The sequence below is a fragment of the Aquarana catesbeiana genome, linkage group LG02 (genome assembly GCF_042186555.1).
Source record: "Aquarana catesbeiana isolate 2022-GZ linkage group LG02, ASM4218655v1, whole genome shotgun sequence".
NCBI classification, from domain to species: Eukaryota; Metazoa; Chordata; class Amphibia; order Anura; family Ranidae; genus Aquarana; species Aquarana catesbeiana.
In genome coordinates, this window is record NC_133325.1 from 313770034 (window position 1) to 313789633 (window position 19600).

Consider the following 19600-nt stretch of genomic DNA (forward strand, 5'->3'; position numbering starts at 1 on the left):
CCCACTGCGTTAGAAATGAATTTTGAAATATTCTCATGTGTCACTGGGCCCACTGAACCATTGGGATGGTTGCTGACATAGACTCCAGAATACTCAGACAAGCTCTGGCTGGTAGGGAAACCTCTGCTAACAATTTTTGTCATCTTCTGAATCAAAGGACCTATCTTCTCTTGAGGGAGTTCTATTCTGTTTGTCCGGGCCCGATGTTTGAGTCAAACGCAAGTTCGCCTCAAACATCGGGTGTTCGTTTGTTCATAGAACAAACAAACATATGGGGCGCTCCCAGGACGTTCGCCCGCTGCAATGCGCTCCATAATGCACTGCGAGATTGCAGTGCATTGAAGGCTGCTGATTGGCCAAAGCACCTGACCTGTATGCTTTGGCCAATCACAGCGTGATGTGCTGTGAGAGCCATGATTGGCCAAAGGCAGGGTGCCTTTGGCCAATTATGGCTCAGGGGTTAAGTCCACTCCCCACACTATATAAAGCTGCTTACTGAATGGAGAGAGATTAGGCAGGTTAGTTAGTGGATTGAGCGTGCAGTCAGTGTAGACTATATGATACAGTGCAGTCAGTGTAGTGTATATAACCCAGTGCAGAGTATATAGTGCAGTCAGTGTAGAATATATAACCCAGTGCAGAGTATATAGTGCACTCAGTGTAGTGTATATAACACAGTGCAGAGTATATAGTGCAGTCAGTGTAGTGTGCAGCATCTCACAAAAGTGAGTACACCCCTCACATTTTTTGTAAATATTTAATTATATCTTTTCATGTGATAACACTTTAATACAATGTAAAGTAGTGAGTGTACAGCTTGTATAACAGGGTAAATTTGCTGGCCCCTCAAAATAACTCAACACAGTATAACATAATTTCTCAAAAGCAAGTCTGTCATAACATATAAATTGTTTTGGAAAATCAAAACATATCTTACATCCACAGAGAATCATAGACGGGGCATTTCTTTATTTTATAACTTCCTCCATGATAAACCCATCTTCAAGAAAAACAAACCTATCTTAGATTGGGAAAGGGACCTCGGAGTTTCCTTTTCGGACACACAGTGGAGTAAAGCACTACAATATTCCTATTCCGCAACAAAATGCACCAATCTTTGGGATCTATCACACAAAATTATGCAAAGATGCTATCTAACACCTTATAGAATTGCTAAGTTTAACCCGTCTATTTCTCCACTGTGTTGGAGGAACTGCTCCCAAGCAGGAAGTATTTTCCATATACTTTGGTCTTGTGGCAAGCTGGCAACATTTTTGTCTAAGATATTTACAGTCTTTCAACAAGTAACAGCCCTATCTATACAAATCTCTCCATCATTGGCACTATTAAATGTAGGCATAGAAGACATATCACCCCATCTGAGACAATTGACCACTAATTTATTTCTAACAGCGAAACTAGTAATACTTAAAATATGGAGATCTCCAGACCTTCTTAAGGTAACTGACCCTGTATGCACACTCTCCACACATTGTACAGTCAGATCTATAAATATTGGGACATCAACACAATTCTAATCTTTTTGGCTCTATACACCACCACAATAAATTTGAAATGAAACAAACAAGATGTGCTTCAACTGCAGACTTTCAGCTTTAATTTGAGGGTATTTACATCCAAATCAGGTGAACGGTGTAGGAATTACAACAGTTTGTATATGTGCCTCCCACTTTTTAAGGGACCAAAAGTAATGGGACAGATTAACAATCATCCATCAAACTTTCACTTTTTAATACTTGGTTGCAAATCCTTTGCAGTCAATTACAGCCTGAAGTCTGGAAAGACATCACCAGACGCTGGGTTTCATCCCTGGGGATGCTGTGCCAGGCCTCTACTGTAACTGTCTTCAATTCCTGCTTGTTCTTGGGGCTTTTTCCCTTCAGCTTTGTCTTCAGCAAGTGAAATGCAAGCTCAATTGGATTCAGGTCAGGTGATTGACTTGGCCATTGCATAACATTCCACTTCTTTCCCTTAAAAAACACTTTGGTTGCTTTTGCAGTATGCTTCGGATCATTGTCCATCTGCACAATGAAGCGCCGTTCAATGGGTTCTGAAGCATTTTGCTGAATATGAGCAGTTAATATTGTCCGAAACACTTCAGAATTCATCCTGCTGCTTTTGTCAGCAGTCACATCATCAATAAATACAAGAGAACCAGTTCCATTGGCAGCCATACATGCCCACGCCATGACACTACCACCACTATGCTTCACTGATGAGGTGGTATGCATTGGATCATGAGCAGTTCCTTTCCTTCTCCATACTCTTCTCTTCCCATCACTAATCTGGCCTTCCTGTTTTTGAGGCTCACCAATGGTTTACATCTTGTGGTGAACCCTCTGTATTCACTCTGGTGAAGTGTTCTCTTCATTGTTGACTTTGACATACATACACCTACCTCCTGGACAGTGTTCTCGATCTGGCCAACTGTTGTGAAGGGTGTTTTCTTCACCAGGGAAAGAATTCTTCGGTCATTCACCACAGTTGTTTTCCGTGGTCTTCCGGGTCTTTTAGTGTTGCTGAGCTCAATGGTGCATTCTTTCTTTTTAAGGATGTTCCAAACAGTTGATTTGGCCACACCTAATGTTTTTGCTATCTCTTCGATGGGTTTGTTTTTTCAGCCTAATGGTGGCTTGCTTCACTGATAGTGACAGCTCTTTGGATCTCATATTGAGAGTTGACAGCAACAGGTTCCAAATGCAAATAGCACACTTGAAATGAACTCTGAACCTTTTATCTGCTCCTTGTAAATGGGATAATGAGGGAATAACACACACGTGGCCATGGAACAGCTGAGCAGCCAATTGTCCCATTACTTTTGGTCCCATAAAAAGTGGGAGGCACATATACAAACTGTTGTAATTCCTACACCGTTCACCTGATTTGGATGTAAATACCCTCAAATTAAAGCTGAAAGTCTGCAGTTAAAGCACATATTGTTTGTTTCATTTCAAATCCATTGTGGTGGTGTACAGAGCCAAAAAGATTAGAATTGTGTCGATGTCCCAATATTTATGGACCTGACTGTACATACGAGAGTATGTTAGCATCAATAAACGGGAAAGGTACAGAGTTTTTTAAAAACTGGCAACCTTGGTTAGATTGGTATAAATCCAATAAGTTACTGTAAGGCATTACTAAAATAATTTCTTCTAAAGTGATGAATCCTGTTCTCAAAGTTACATAAACTGTTTTAGACAATATTCCTGAGTAGTTGAATTTTTCAAGGGGCTCACTTTTCCCTTTTCTTATTATGTTATACCCTTTTCATTTATTACTACCCTAATAAATAAAAATAATACGTTTTATATGTTCTTAGTTATTGCTGCACATAACATCCAATTTTTCAAGGGGCTCACTTTTCCCTCTTCCCTTGTTTTATTATGTTATACCCTTTTCATTTATTACTACCCTAATAAATAAAAATAATACGTTTTATATGTTCTTAGTGAATTGGTGCACATAACATCCAGTCCTGGTATGATCATAATTTACTATATCTGAATAAAGTGGAAAGCAAGAGTTGAGTATGTTGATCCTTCCCCAGGGCAGAGCTTGTTCCCAGATGGGGTGTCCATGGAGAGCGAACAATTCTCTTCACCCAATGTTTAGTAGGTAAAGCTTGCTTGAGGTTTGTTAATATCAGTCATGTAGCACTATTACCATGTCTTGTTATATAGCAGTCAATGCGCATTCTTTTTGTACCAACGAAAACTTTGAATAAAAATTGAATGAACTAAGAAAAAAAAACTCAACACACAGCCATTAAAGTCTAAACCAATGGCAACAAAAATGAGTACACCCCTAAGTGAAAATGTCCAAATTGGTGCCAAAGTGTCGATATTTTGTGTGGCCACCATTATTTTCCAGCACTGCCTTAACCCTCTTGGTCAGGTTGCCACTGAAGTCCTCTTCCACTCCTCCATGGCATCACGGAGTTGGTTGAGAGATCTTGCACTCCTCCAACCTCCATTTTAGGATGCCCCACAGATGCTCAATAGGGTTTAGGTCTGGAGACATGCTTGGCAAATCCATCACCTTTACCCTCAGCTTCTTTAGCAAGGCAGTGGTTGTCTTGGAGGTGTGTTTGGGGTCGTTATCATGTTGGAATACTGCCCTGCGGTCCAGTCTCCAAAGGGCGAGGATCACACTCTGATTCAGTATGTCACAGTACATGTTGGCATTCATGGTTCCCTCAATGAACTAGAGCTCCCCAGTGCCGGCAGCACTCATGCAGCCCCAGACCATGACACTCCCACCACCATGCTTGACTGTAGGCAAGACACACTTGTCTTTGTACTCCTCACCTGGTTGCTGCCACACATGCTTGACACCATCTGAACCAAATAAGTTTATCTTGGTCTCATCAGACCACAGGACATGGTTCCTTAGTCTGCTTGTCTTCAGCAAACTGTTTGTGGGCTTTCTTGTACATCATCTTTAGAAGAGGCTTCCTTCTGGGACGACAGCCATGCAGACCAATTTGATGCAGCGTGCGGCGTATGGTCTGAGCACTGACAGGCTGACCCCCCACCCCTTCAACCTCTGCACAATGCTGGCAGCACTCATACCTCTATTTCCCAAAGATAACCTCTGGATATGATGCTGAGCACGTGCACTCAAATTCTTTGGTCGACCATGGCGAAGCCTGTTCTGAGTGGAACCTATCCTGTTAAACTGCTGTATGGTCTTGGCCACCGTGCTGCAGCTCAGTTTCAGGGTCTTGGCAATCTTCTTATAGCCTAGGCCATCTTTATGTAGAGCAACAATTCTTTTTTTCAGATCCTCAGAGAGTTCTTTGCCATGAGGTGCCATGTTGAACATCCAGTGACCAGTATGAGAGAGTGAAAGCGATAACACCAAATTTAACACACCTGCTCCCCATTCACACCTGAGACCTTGTAACACTAACACTAACAACGGGGAGGGAAAATGGCTAATTGGGCCCAATTTGGACATTTTTAGTTAGGGGTGTACTCACTTTTGTTGCCAGCGGTTTAGACATTAATGGCTGTGTGTTGAGTTATTTTGAGGGGACAACAAATTTACACTGTTATACAAGCTGTATACTCACTAATTTACATTGTAGCAAAGGTTCATTTCTTCAGTGTTGTCACATGAAAAGATAGAATAAAATACTTACAAAAATGTGAGGGGTGTACTCACTTTTGTGAGATAGTGTATATAACGCAGTGCAGAGTGTATAGTTCAGAGCATATAATACAGTGTATTAAAGTGGTTAAGGGGAACCCTATGACAGAATTAAGAAAAAAACAGCATGGGGTCCCCCCAAAATCTATACCAGGCCCTTTGGGTCTGGTGTAGATTTTAAGGGGAACTCCACGCTAATTTAAAAAAAAATTAGCATGGGGTCCCCCCAAAATCCATACCAGATATTTATCTGAGCAAGCAGCCTGGCAGGCCAGGAAAGGGGAGGGACGAGCAAGCATCCCCCACCCTCCTGAACCATACCAGACCACTTGCCCTCAACATTGGGAGGGTGCTTTGGGTTGCCCCCCAAAGCACCCTGTCCCATGTTATTTGGGACAAGGGCCTCTTCCCGACAACCCTGGCTGGTGGTTGTCGGGGTCCTTCGGTCAGGGGACTTATCGGAATCTGGAAGCCCCCTTTAACAAGGATGCCCCCAGATCCCGCCCCCCCCATGTGAATGGGTATCGGTTACATTGTACCCCTACCCATTCACCAAAAAAGTGTCAAAAAAGTAAAAGCTCTTATATAGACAAGGGCAGGGCCACCCGGTGATGTAATCGGGTGACCCCACCCCCTTCTGATGTCCTGTGAAATCTCATGATGTCAGAAGGGTCAACCCCGCCATTGCCTTTTCTTTTCTTTTTTAATAAAGCATTTGTCAAAAACTGTTTCTTGTGGTTTTTACTTTTTTGACAATTTTTTGGTGAATGGGTAGGGGTACGATGTACCTGATACCCATTCACATAGTGTTAAAGGGGGCTTCCAGATTTTGATAAGCACCCTCCCCGTGTTGAGGGCAAGAGGCCTGGTATGGTTCAGGGGGGCCTGCCAGGCCTTTCCTGGCCTGCCAGGCTGCTTGCTCGGATAAGGATTGGTATGGATTTTGGAGGGGGCCCTACGCCGTTTTTTTCATTTTTTTATTCATCTATAGTGTTGCGCAAAAGCAGCCGGATGCGTGGCTGCCATCTTGGGAATGGCAGGCTGGCCTGTGGAAGTAGAAGGCCCAAAGGAACAGAATAGTATGCATAAAAATAATAGGATACCGCTGCAATAAACATAAGCCTGTTTAAGACTTATACAATGCCAGGCATCATACCCCTGAGATCATCCGAGTGGGATTTCTTCCATCTAGCTCATTTGGAGACTGTACATGAGAGGCTGAACCTGACTGGGTCAAATGCTGTAAGGGGTGCCGAGTTATCCATCCAGTCCTGAACAGATGAGAAAAAAAAAAAGGAGAAAGCTGCGGTGGGGTCCTCTATTGAATTCATAGCTAACGAGGCCTATCAGGTTGTGAGGGCAGAATCTCAACCAAGTGTGTGCTGCCATGATGCGACAGGAAAACATTTTAAAACTGCAGTTACAAACTATGCTTTTTTGGTGGCCAGTTTCTGTATATGAACATTTTTTTACACTTGTGTTAAAATATTTTTTTCCTATGTAGCTTAAATGATTTACAAACAAATATTTATAGTGCCTTGAAAGTATTCATATCCTTGAAATTTTCCACATTTTGTCATGTTACAACCAAAAATGCAAATGTATTTTATTGGGATTTTGTGTGATAGACCAACACAAAATGGCACATAACTGTGAAGTAGAAGGAACATTATAAATGGTTTTCAATTTTTTTTACAAATAAATATTTGAAAAGTGTGGCGTGCATTTGTATTCAGCCCCTTTACACTGATACTAAAATCTAGTGGAACCAATTGCCTTCAGAAGTAACCTAATTAGTAAATAGAGTCCACCTATGTGTAATTTAATCTCAGAGTAAATGCGAGTAAAGTTCTTGTGAAGCCCTCAGAGGTTTGTTAGAGAACCTTGGTGAACAAACGGCATCATGGAGGCCAATGAACACACCAGACAGGTCAGGGATAAAATTGTGGAGAAGTTTGAAGCAGGGTTAGGTTATAAAAAAATATCCCAAGCTTTGTACATCTCACGTAGCACTGTTCAATCCATCATCCGACAATGAAAAGAGTATGGCACAACTGCAAACCTACAAACCTAAGATATGGCTGTCCACCTAAACTGACAGGCCGGGCAAACAGAGCATTAATCACAGAAGCAGCCAAGAGGCCCATGGTAACTCTGAAGGAGCTGCAGGGATCCACAGCTCAGGTGGGAGAATTTGTCCTCATGGCAAACTATTAGTCGTGCACTCCACAAATTTGGCCTTTATGGAAGAGTGGCAAGAAGAAAACCATTGTTGAAAGAAAGCCATAAGAAGTCCCCCTTGCAGTTTGCGATAAGCCATGTGGAGGACACAGCAAACATGTGGAAGAAGGTGCTCTGGTCAGATGAGACCAAAATTGAACTCTTTGGCCTACAAGCAAAATGCTATGTGTGTTGGAAAACTAACACTGCACATCAACCTGAACACACCATCCCCACCATGAAACATGTTGGTGGCAGCATCATGTTGTGGGGATGCTTTTCTTCATCAGGGACACGGAAGCTGGTCAGAATTGATGGAAAATTGCATGAAGCCAAATACAGGGCAATCTTAGAAGAAAACCTGTTATGCTGCATACACACAGTCGGAATTTCCATCAAAAAAAGTGTGATGGGAGCTTTTGGTCGGATATTCTGACTGTGTGTATGCTCCATCCAACTTTTCCTGTCTGAATTTCTGCCAGCAAAAGATTGGGAGCTGGTTCTCTATTTTTCCGACGGAAAAAGTTCTTGACAGAAATTCCGTTCGTCTGTATGCAATTCCGACGCGCAAAAAAACATGCTCGGAAACAATTCGACGCATGCTCGGAAGCATTGAACTTCATTTTCTCGGCTCGTCGTAGTGTTTTACGTCACCGCGTTCTTGAGGGTCGAAAGTTTAGAGAACTTTTAAAAACCGTTTATCATTTTCCTTCCACTTCACAATTATGTACAACTTTGTGTTGGTCTATCACATAAAATCATAATAAAATACATTTACGTGTTTGGTTGTAACATGACAAAATGTGGAAAATTTCAAGGGGTATGAATACTTTTTTAAGGCAATGTATTACAGGATGCTCTCTTGACACAGGATTCCCAATCCAAGAACACCATGAGCAGAAACTGTTTACTTTCAGATGGGATATTTCTGATAAAAACTCCATATGACCCAGTCTTCACAGGCACAGAGGGGATAAGACACTATTCCAACTCAGTTCACTGTGTAAATTTCAGCTTCAGCTGCTGAGCTCTGTAAATGAAGCTCTGTTAAAAAAACACCCATAGCCATGGGACATATCTGCAGCCACATGCTCCACAAATCTGGAGTTTTTTTCAATCTTCCAAAATTATATTATATTTGTGATCCAGCATACTGTATTTACCTTTTTGTGTTGTTTGCATCTCTGATCTGACCCTGAGCCCACTGTCTACTTATCACTGCGCAGCCTCTTCTTCTAAATTCTCCCAGCCAGACTTAGCTGCTTCTTCTCATTTTTATGGAAAAGCTGCTCACACCAGCAGTGTACAGCTTTCCATAGATATAAATGGACACAGCAGTATGTGTGCTCAGGAGGAGCAGAGCTCAGCAGGACACACAGCGAAGATGTTGGGGACATGCAGGCAGGTAATTAGGAGATTCAGAAGGGTGCTGAAGAAGGATGTCTGAATCTAAAAAAGGTAAATGTAATCAAAGAGCCATTGTGTTGTAATTGTTATGAGAGTTTAGACTTCCCATCATTCTTCTTAAATACACTAAAACCTTCATAACTGAAAATAAAAGGGAAAAGGGGTTGATTTACTAAAACTGGAGAGTGCAAAATCTGGTGCAGCTCTGCATATAAATCAGCTTATAAATTCAGCAATTAAGCTTTGACAAACAAACCTGGAAGCTGATGGGTTGCTATACAGAGCTGCACCCGATTTTGCACTCTCCAGTTTTAGTAAATCAACCCCACAGTCTACTTACCTAGCCCCTTTATTTTACTTTGTATCATTTTCTTCAACACTGAGCCCTGGTTCACACTGATGCAATGTGGGAAAAAGCACAAGATTTGCTTTGTTTCCACGCATCGCATCACACTGCTTGGCAATTGCATGGCGTCCAAGCAATCTGCTGTAGGTGTCAATGTTAAATTAATGACACACCGAAACAGATTGCAAAATGCAGTGCAATTCAGGTGCAGGGAAAAAGGGGTCCTGCGCCATTTTGGTCCGGATGCGATTTGAGCCATACAAAATGTATGTCTCAAATTGCACCGCACAGATATTGCATAAGATGTGCACAGGAATGCGGTGTGATTCCTGTGCGAATCACATGCAGTGTTTTTCACACACCAGTTTGAGCCTAGGCTAAAGGTGCACTTTAAAGCAGGAAGGATGAAAACAACCAAAAGTATTATGGGTACAATTTTTTGGTCCTCTTTCATAAGCAAATAGTTTAAAGCAGAAAGCTCATCTGTGTATACATTTAAGATGATGGCTGTTTTCGGTAACAAATAACTGGTGGTAGATTCATGTTTTCTGTTAGCCAGCTGGAATAAACTCACATTGTTTATACATCACAAAAGCCAAAAATCTAATTACATTAAGCTGAGGACTTAACTTTGGTTATAAATATCTTTGAATTCAAAATAAGTATCAAATAAATATCAAACAAAACCCACAAATATATATTATGGAGACGGCAATCAATCATCTAATAAAAACATGCTATAGGTAGAGTATATTTATGGACATCTTATACAGGTGCATCTCATAAAATTAGAATACCATTGAAAAGTTAATGTATTTCAGTAATTCAATTAAAAAAGTGAAACTCACATATTTTATATAGATGCGTTACACACAGAGTGATATATTTCAAGCATTTCTGTCTTTTAATTTTGATGATCATGGCTTACACCTAGTGATAACCCAAAATTAAAAAGCGCCTGTAAACTGCCTCTTCTGCGGTGCGCTTGTAGGACAGGAAAAAAAGTCCTGCAAGCAGCATTTTTGGGGCAGTGCGGGAGCATTGTATACCCCACCCCTAAACCGCCCCTACCATTGAAATCAATGGCCAGCGCTGCTGAAACACCTGCACAGCATTTCGGCAGCGGAGCTTTGAGGGCGCTTTCAACCCTTTTTCAGTCGCTAGCGGGGGGGGTTAAAAACGCCCTGCTAGGGGCTGAAAAGCGCCGCTAAAACTATGGTAAAGCGCCACTAAACTAGTGGCGCTTTACCGTCAACGCAGCCAGCGCCTCAGTGTGAAAGTGGCCTAAAAGACAGGAGCCAAGGATGGATTTAGACCCCTTTCACACTGGGGCGGGGGGGGGGGCATTAGCAGTATAGCACCGCTAGTTTTAGTGCCACTTTACCACTGTTATAGCGGCGCTACTCAGCCACTAGCGGAGCAATTTTAACCCCCGCTGGCGGCCGAGGAAAGGGCTAATAGTGCCCAAAAAGCGCTTTGCAGGCGATTCGTTTGCGGTGCCCATTCATTTCAATAGGCAGGGGCGGTGGAGGAGCAGTGTATAAACCGTTCCTCCACCGCCTCAAAGATGCTGCTTGCAGGACTTTTTTTTCTGTCCTGCAAGCACACCGCCCCAGTGTGAAAGCACTCAGGCTTTCACACTGGGGCTGCGGAAGCGGCAGTTTACAGGCACTTTTCAGGCGCTACTTTTAGCACAACCCCTGTAAAATGCCTCAGTGTGAAAGTGGCCTTAAGGTTGCAGATAACAAAATGAATAGTTCATTGGTTTGTAACTGATCTTGTATCTTCTGTTACCATTATATATACAGTATATAGCATTACACATTTGTATTGTTTGAAAACAGAGGCATCACCAATAATCCCCCTTTCATTTGAATCTAAAAACTCTATATTTTGGTTTTTAGCCATAGCTTCTTTGGTTTCCTTTGCTGTGGAGAAGGTCACATCAAGTAATGTGATGAATGGAAGACATTAATCTACCTGTCTCAATTCTTGCCTAGCTGTGCATTTGCTCTGATTACTTGGTGGGATTATAAAGATTGATATAGTTCTCTGCTCATTACAAAATGGGTATAAAGGAAGGAAGATCATTATTAAACTGTCCAGCAGTTTCTGAATGAGAATTCACAGTTCCAGCAGCAGACCTTTTTTTAGTTTAATTCTTGTGCCATTATTATAACAGTTATATTGCTTCCTTTAAATCTTTAGATGGCAGAATTAAACTGTTATAGGTGTATTATTTGATAATGAACTTTGATGGAAAAAGCAGAAAAGAAACCTAAGCACAGAACGTGGTGTACTTTCAAGCTTTGTCGCTGTGTTGCTCTATGGGGGACTCCAAGAAAAGTGCAAAAACACCTTTTTTTTTCTGCACAGAGATTGGTGCCATTGGACTGATCATTTTCTCATGTGTTTTGCTTACTTTTGTCAGTCTTTTCCAAATTCTGATTATAGGATTACAGATATGCCGTGAATTAGAGAACATGCCATTCCCATAAATCACTTATAATACTTCAAGATGAGCCCAGAGCATTGCAGCATTTTTAAATTTGCATTACTTACATTTTGCCAATGTACAGTATGCCATTTATGTAAAATGTGCCATAAATGTACACATGTGCAATACAGCAATGTTGATCTCTGGTCCTTGGTGGCTGCCAGCTATTGGGAGAAGCACAGCTTTGCTGATTAGATACAGCTTAAAGCATAGCTCCCAACTGTCCCTGATTTCGAGGGACTGACCCTGATTTGGAGCAATGTCCCTCTGTCCCTCATTCCTCCTCATTTGTCCCTCATTTTGGTCTGATCTATATAGATGTATATAAAATTCACTTTTTATCTATCAAAAAGTGTTTTCCAGCACTTAACCTTTTATCTAATTTCTAAATTGCTGCATTTGTAAATTCTAAAAGCCAATATAAAGGAAGAGTAGTCGTAAATAAAGCACTTGTGGGTTGAACCAACCTTTTATTTTTTTGTACAATTCTCCTTTAAGGGGGTGTGACAAGGGGTGTGTCCTATGCCTGCATACTTTTGCTAATAGGTGTCCCTCATTCCCATTTCAAAAAGTTGGGAGGTATGCTTAAAGGGTAACTCCACTTTCATGGGAAAAACAAAAAACAAAACAAAACAATATAGCATATACAATTATGACTCAAGTCACATTGCTATTGATTGTTATTAAAAATGACCTTTCGTTTTCAGTCTGCAGCTCTGTAATATTCTGTAAAATGCAATGCAAAATGGCTACCTGGAAGCGTTCTGTATACAGATGGTATACAGAACACACCTTGAAATTTAATTTCCTGCTTGAGTGATTGGCTTGTTGATTTTCCAAGAATCCTGCACTTAGATACAGAGTTTTGGCATCCCCTGTAACTCAAATGTATTTTTTGGTGAGATACTTCCATAAGGAAATCAGGTGCAGCAGCTGACTGATAATTATAAAACCACATATAGATTATTTCTGCACATGGACACAGGCAAGCAAACAACTATTTCTTCAGAATAACAAAAGGTAGGAATCTGCAACAAAGTTTGTTAAAATCCTTGCAAAGTACACAGATCACCCAGAGGGGGATTTTTTTTCTCAACAAAAGTGAAGTAATGCCCTGTACACACGACCGGTTTTGCCATCGGAATAAACTCCGAAGGTTTCTCCGACAGAACTCTGATGGAATTCCATTCAAGCGGTCTTGCCTATACACGGTCAAACCAAAGTCCGACCGTCCAGAACGGGGTGACGTACAGCAAGTACGACAGGACTAGAAAAAGGAAGTTCAATAGCTAGTAGCCAATAGCTTCCGTCTCGTACTTGCTTCAGAGCATGCGTTTTTGGTCCGTCTGAACAGCATACAGACGATCGGTTTTCCCGATTAGGAATTGGTTCCATCGGAAATATTTAGAACATGCTCCATTTCTAGGTCCGTCAGAATTTTCGAAAAAAAAGTCAGATGAGGCCTACACACGATCAGAATAGACGATGAAAAGCTTCCGTCTGACTTTTTCTATCGGACATTACGCTTGTTTGTACATGGCATTACTATTTTTAAAATGTAACTGTGTTCAGATAATGTACATTCATATTTTTTTGCATATTCTTAAACAGGAAATGACCACTTTTGCCAAGGGCAATCATCCTCAAGATTCACGACAGAAGCTTTAAAAAGTTGTTCAAGTCTTTCCCTCAGCAGCTTAGCGTCGGTTGGGAAACTTCCAGCCATCTAATCTCTAATGTCCAGAGCTACTGGTCTGGAAGGGAATAGCGGGGTAAGTTAAAGTGGAGTTCCACCCAAAAGTGGAACTTCCGCTTATATGCTCCCCCCCCCTCCGATGTCACATTTGGCACCTTTCAGGAGGGAGGGGTGAATGGGGACCCGTTTTTGAAACGTCCCCTTCCCCATTTCCAAAAGAGGGGCCACGGCTTGATCTCCCGGAAGTTTGGCCCCCCTCCTCCTTCCCTCACAGCCGGGCCAATTAGAAAGCGCAGCGCGCTTCGTGCATACGCAATAGGGAATCAGCAATGTCTGGTTCCCTTACCAGGAATGGCGGCGGCAGCATTCGGGAGTCGATCCGAAGATGGGCTGGGGTGCCAACATCATGGGCTCCCTGGACAGGTAAGTGCCTTAATATTAAAAGTCAGCAGCTACAGTATTTGTAGCTGCTGACTTTTATTTTTTTTCACCCAGGCTGGACCTCCTCTTTAAGCTGTTGACAGGACTTAAAGAAATTCAATGCCATGAAATTTGAGGATGAATTGCTTAACAGTTCCTGCAATAACAGAGGTCAGTAAGTATAAACCAGAAAGTAGCATAGTGTCCGTTTAGCTGTTAGTCAGTGCTTCCATTTTACATTTTCTTAGAACAACAATACATGAAAAACAAGGTATGTCTATTTTCCAGTCTGGAGTTCACAGTAAAAAAAAATATAACTTTCTGCATACACAGGGTTATTATAATGCCACATGCTATTCTGCAAATCTCTACTGTAGAATTTATGGTAAACATACATCCTAACCAGTACAAAATATATTAGGGAACACAAGATATTAGAATCTTGCTCCCAGCAGCTTACAATTTATTAAGTAGCCCACATTGATATAAAAGGCATATCAATTCTTGTGGGAGGAGGGACATGCATATATATTAGAAGTGGTGAGTTCGATGTCCAGTTCACTCACTCTCCCAAAGGTTACTGATCTTGGTCTTCCATTACCCTTCTTTGGTCCTCTGCTGAAGAAATCATGTTCCATGTAGACAATTAAAATAATCTCTAACAACTACCCACAGCTCCAGCCAGTTGCACTATGATTTCCTGTCTTAGCTTTGCAGTTTCTTTTGTCACCCTCCTGCTAACTGAATAGGGTAGATAATGGTACTGATCCATGGTTTAAGAGCAAGATAGGGAGATCTCCACTCACCTCCTTTTCTGTTTACTAACTGTCAAACTGACACAAAGAAAGAGGTTCTCTACAAAAGGGACAAAACATAAATAAAAAGAAATCGACAAAGGATCCAGTCCTTACCTACATTATCCAAAAACAATGTTCTGGCTAAAGTTGGGCTTTAAAGTAGATGTAAACCCTAACTGAATTACATTTAGTTTAAAAATGCACTGTGTATCATAAACAATTGCCATGTTCTTTTATATAATACTTATTTTAAACCTTCTTTTGGAATCTCTGTACTTTTAATCTCCTCCAGCATTCTAGTAGCCACTTCCTGTCTACCAATCTTGGCATTTCGCAGAGTGAGCTTCCTGATGGTGACAAACAGAACATGCCTGGGTATTGAGCATTGGCACAGTCACTTATGGTCTCCAGTAGAAGTACATGTGACAGGGTGACAATGCAAGAAAGCAATTGAGAGGGAAACGAGACAGGGAAAGAGTGTTTTCATCCAATAACAGAAAGTGCCTAAACAAATATGTTAATCTGAGATATGACATTCCTTTTAGGAACCAAGACCTTTGTATAATGGGAGATGTATTTTCTATGCAAGTGGATCAGGACTTGCTTATGACACACAACAGACAGAAGTAAGTAAACATCAATAAACACAATTCTGGCATAAAAAAATACTAATATATTTACTGCCTCATCAATGCAATAATTTTTAATCTGCATGTGTTTAGTAATTTGTTGTGTTAACATGTACACTGGTGCTACTTGAAGCTGAAGCTTAGGTATAGATACATTGTTTCAGCTTGAACCAATGTACTGTAAGTATGCATGTGTCATGTGTGCGCATGTGTGTGTGGCTAATTCCCATGGTAGCTGGAAATCACTGCAGTAGGCACCAGTACTACAGTGATCACTGCTAGCATTGGGTCCCATGCTGAGCAGCTGCCCTGCTGCCTAGCAAACACTGCTTGTTTGGCATGGCACCATTCAGAAAAGCCTTTAATAAATGCAAAGCATTCTCTGATTAGATGAGGTGGAGGTCGTGAAATCACCACCTTGTCTCTCCACCTCACCTTATCAGAGTACAGAAAAATACCTGTCAATCTGCCAAAAATCAAGTGAGTTAATTTGGACAAATCCTTTCAGAGATCCTGCACATTTTCCAAAACTAATATAGGAACCTGTATGCACCTATTACCTTGTACAATGCTTCAGTGCTATATAATAAATTGCACCAAATGCCAATTTCATCTCTTTCTCCCTCAAGCAGAGCCTTGTTTAATGCCCCCATTACCCTAGGTAATGTCAAGGCTGCTATCTTGTCTATCCCTAACAAGACCATTGGTCCTAGTATTCTTTCTGAAAGGCACAAAGTGTATGTTGATAATCTCGCTCCTGCTCTCTATGATCTTTTTGCATAATTTCATGAGCAGGGGACCCTCCCTAAACCTGTGTACCAAGCGCATATAGTACTTTTTCAGAAACTGGAAATAGACCCCATGAATTGTGGTTCCTACAGACCAATATCGCTCCCTAACATGGATCTTAAGATCCTCACTAAGGTCCTGGCAACTTGCCTGTCCAGAGTCATTGAAACTTTGGTAGATTCTGATCATATGGGTTTTATTCCACAAAAATCCACTAATATTAACATTAGGAGACTTTTCACTAATCTTCAAGCATCTCATTCTAATGTGGGTACCAGGATGGTCATGGCGCTTGATATAGAAAAAGCGTTTGATGTAGTGGACTTGCAATATATGCGCTTGGTGCCGGACAGGATGGGATTTGAAATGGATCACCCATTTGTATAAGCTTCCCCAGGTAGCCATCAAGGTAGGCTACATGGTCTCCTCCCTTTTCTATACAACATGGTACTTGCCAAGGTTGTCCCCTGCAGTTTTTGGTCTCATGATGGAGCCTATTGCAGTAGCTCTTTGCACTAACCCTAATATTAAAGGCCTCATACTCCATAGTCTTGAGAAGAAGGTGGCCATGTATGCAGATGATATGGAACTATGACTATTTGAGCTCAGCTTTGTTGACTCTGGAGGAGTGCTTTGTGTTCTCTGGCCTTAAAACTAACTAGGGCAAGTTGGAAATACTGCCACTTGATTGCATACAGACAATGGCCCAAGATATAATGCTGTTCCTCCAGTGGGTAACCAAAATAAAATACGGTGACTAATGATGTCAGTGACCTTGTCCCTTTAAGCTTTTTGCCATTGGTCACAAAGTCCAGGATTAAGGCTTGGAGGTCTTTATCCCATATCTCATTGGAAAGGTGAATTTAATCAAGATGAAACTACTTCCTGCTTTTTTTATATGCTCTTAGAAACAATCCCATGTGGCTTCCATTATCCCTCTTTAAACAACTGGACGCACTATTGTTCTCCTTTTTGTGGAACAATGGGTCTCCCGTCTCAGTTTATCTACCCTGCAGCAACACCTGGCCTTCTGAATTTTTTTCAATACTTCTTGGGCTCATATGGGGTGCTCCAGTTACTCTTTTATAAAGGCGTACAAGCCCCATAACCTCTCACTCAAATGATGCGTTCCACTGTCAGGGCCTGGTGCAGAATTGAGGTGCTTTCATTAGTCCATACTAATCACTTGTCCTCGCATACAACTCCTGGAACAATCCAAATCTCCAGCATCTCCTTTAAATTCAGGTCATCTGAGTATCAAGGGGGATTAGGGTCCTAGGGGGCCTATTTTTGGATGCTATATTTTCCCCCTTTGATGTATTGAAAATGAAGTACTCTTTGCCTAATAGGCATTTATTCTGTTCAATTGCCAATCGCCATGCGTGCATTGCTCAATTTCCTCCAACAATTTTCCACTTGGCGGCAGGGAGTATGGAGGGTTGAGTCCTTGCCCAAGGCTCACTCAACTCTATACAAGGCACTACTACATACTACATCACAGGGACTAAATAAACACAGGGAAAGTTGCCTCTCGACATTCCCACTTAAGATGATGACTGGGAGGATGATTGGATGACCCATTCCGTCAACTAATTGCAGCCAGGGGCAGATTGGTGCAATTTAAAATACATATGCATTGAATACTTTTTTTTAATTGTGCACATGCACTTTATACTCATAATATCCAAGAGGGTGTAAAACCTTTGTGACCAAGACCCATTTTATAGTTTTAATGTGTGTTTTCTTAACAAACACCTCTAACTGCTTTGCATATCAAAATTATATCCTGAGTATTTTTTTACAGGAAATATAAAGCTTTTGTTTGGTAGAGTCTTAACCTGAATGTGTTTTTAATAAGCAGGTAAATGTACAAAAAGTTTTTAAAAATATACAATAGCTTATTTAACAACATTGCCCAAGCCAATTTTCAGATTTCAGCGCAGTCACAATTTGAATGAAAATTATTCAGTCATGCAACACTGTACCCAAATTAAAATGTTATCTTTTTTTTTTTTTTTTTTTTTTTGACAGATAGAGCTTTCTTTTTGTGGTATTTAATCACCGCTGGGTTTTTTTTTTTTTTGCTATAGAAACAAAAAAATACCAAAAATTAAAAAATAAACACTTTTTTAAATTTCTGTTATAAAATGTTCCAAATGCTGTAAATGTTTCTTTATAAATGTAGGCCAAAATTTATTTAGCTAGATCCTTTGGTAAAAATAACCCAAATCAGTGTATATTTTGGATGGATACATTTTGTGTTTCCCTATTAGGAGGCAGGGACTCATTGGCAAAGGGCATCTATTTCTAAGTATCTTGTTACATTTTTCCAACATTATTACACTTGTTATCTTTATTTGTCATTTCCTAATTAGATGTTTATGTCATCTCTCTTTGCACATCTTGAAAAAAAACAAAAAAAAAAAAGTAAACTATTACATAACTGTAATAAAATAATTATTTAGTCTGTGTGAAAGTTATAAAGTCTACAAACTATGGTATATATTTAAACTTGATCAATCCTGTGTACTGCCTATCTCATTTCTTGAGGCCTTAAAATGTCAGGACAGTACAAATACCACCTCTTTTTGAAAATAGACATTCCAAGGTATTTAGTAAGGGGTATGGTGAGTTTTTTGAAGTTGTCATTTTTGTCACAAATTTATGTAAAATAAAGAAATTAAATAAAATGATTTTTTTCACAAACTTTTCATTTTAGGTTATTTCCGGCACACAGTATAGGTGTCAGGTCACCTTGAGGCTAGGTGACAGATGCCCTCTGTAGGAGTCAGAAGTGCACCGCTAGGTAGTGAACCCTAGGACTGACTGCTGCGGATTGAACCCTGGGAGGTTCAGGAAGCAGGTCTACTGGATCACTGACATAGATCCCACTGGGAGCTAGAGCATAGATTCCCAAGGGCACGGAGTCTAAGAGCCAGCAGGTGTTCACCAGAGCCTCTAGTGGTGAGGATGGACTGCAGTCTGGCCCCAGGTCACGGCCCCCAGGGTCTCGCAGCTCACGCTCACGGTAGACTACAGGAGAAGAGGAAGGAGGCAGCAGGCTGGAACAACAAGGAAAGTAAGGGACAAGCCAAGGTCGGGGCCACAAGCAGACAAGGATGGTCGGGGACATGCCAAAGGTCAGGGTCACGAGCAGGAATAGTTAAGAACAGGCCAAAGTCGGTAACTGGAATCAGATGTAGGGAACACAGCAAGTACACGCGAAAGCTAACACACAATGGTTGATCAGCACTGCTGGCTTGCAGTGCACAGGTTAATATAGGGTTCCCTGATAGGAGCTGGGGTGGAGCCATGCTAGAGGAGAGTTTACAAAAGCAGTCAGGTGAGGGTCAGCTGGTCTCTAGAGATGAACACATGGAGACAGGTAAGCTGACAAACAAACTCTATTGCATAACCATGACAGTAACTCCCCTCTTATGAGGCCTCCCCCGCCTGTGCCCAGGCTTAAAGGGAAACTCCAGATGGAACCTCCTCAATAGACGAGGAGCAAAGACCTCAGATGCAGTGATCCAAGACCTCTCCTCAGGACCAAACCCTTTCAAATGTACAAGGTACTGAAGAATGCCTTTACGGAGCTGGGAATCCAAAACTTGACTAACCTCGTAC

At 41.2% G+C, this 19600-nt stretch overlaps 1 protein-coding gene across 1 annotated transcript in view; it reads left to right on the plus strand.

Moving 5' to 3' along the window:
* Nucleotides 1-19600, plus strand: part of TMEM255B (transmembrane protein 255B) — a 120776-nt gene that overhangs the window by 56716 nt on the left and 44460 nt on the right. Inside the window, exon 5 of the mRNA XM_073614726.1 lies at nucleotides 15101-15181. Coding sequence (XP_073470827.1) covers nucleotides 15101-15181 — 81 coding nt within the window. The remainder of the gene's footprint in view (nucleotides 1-15100; nucleotides 15182-19600) is intronic.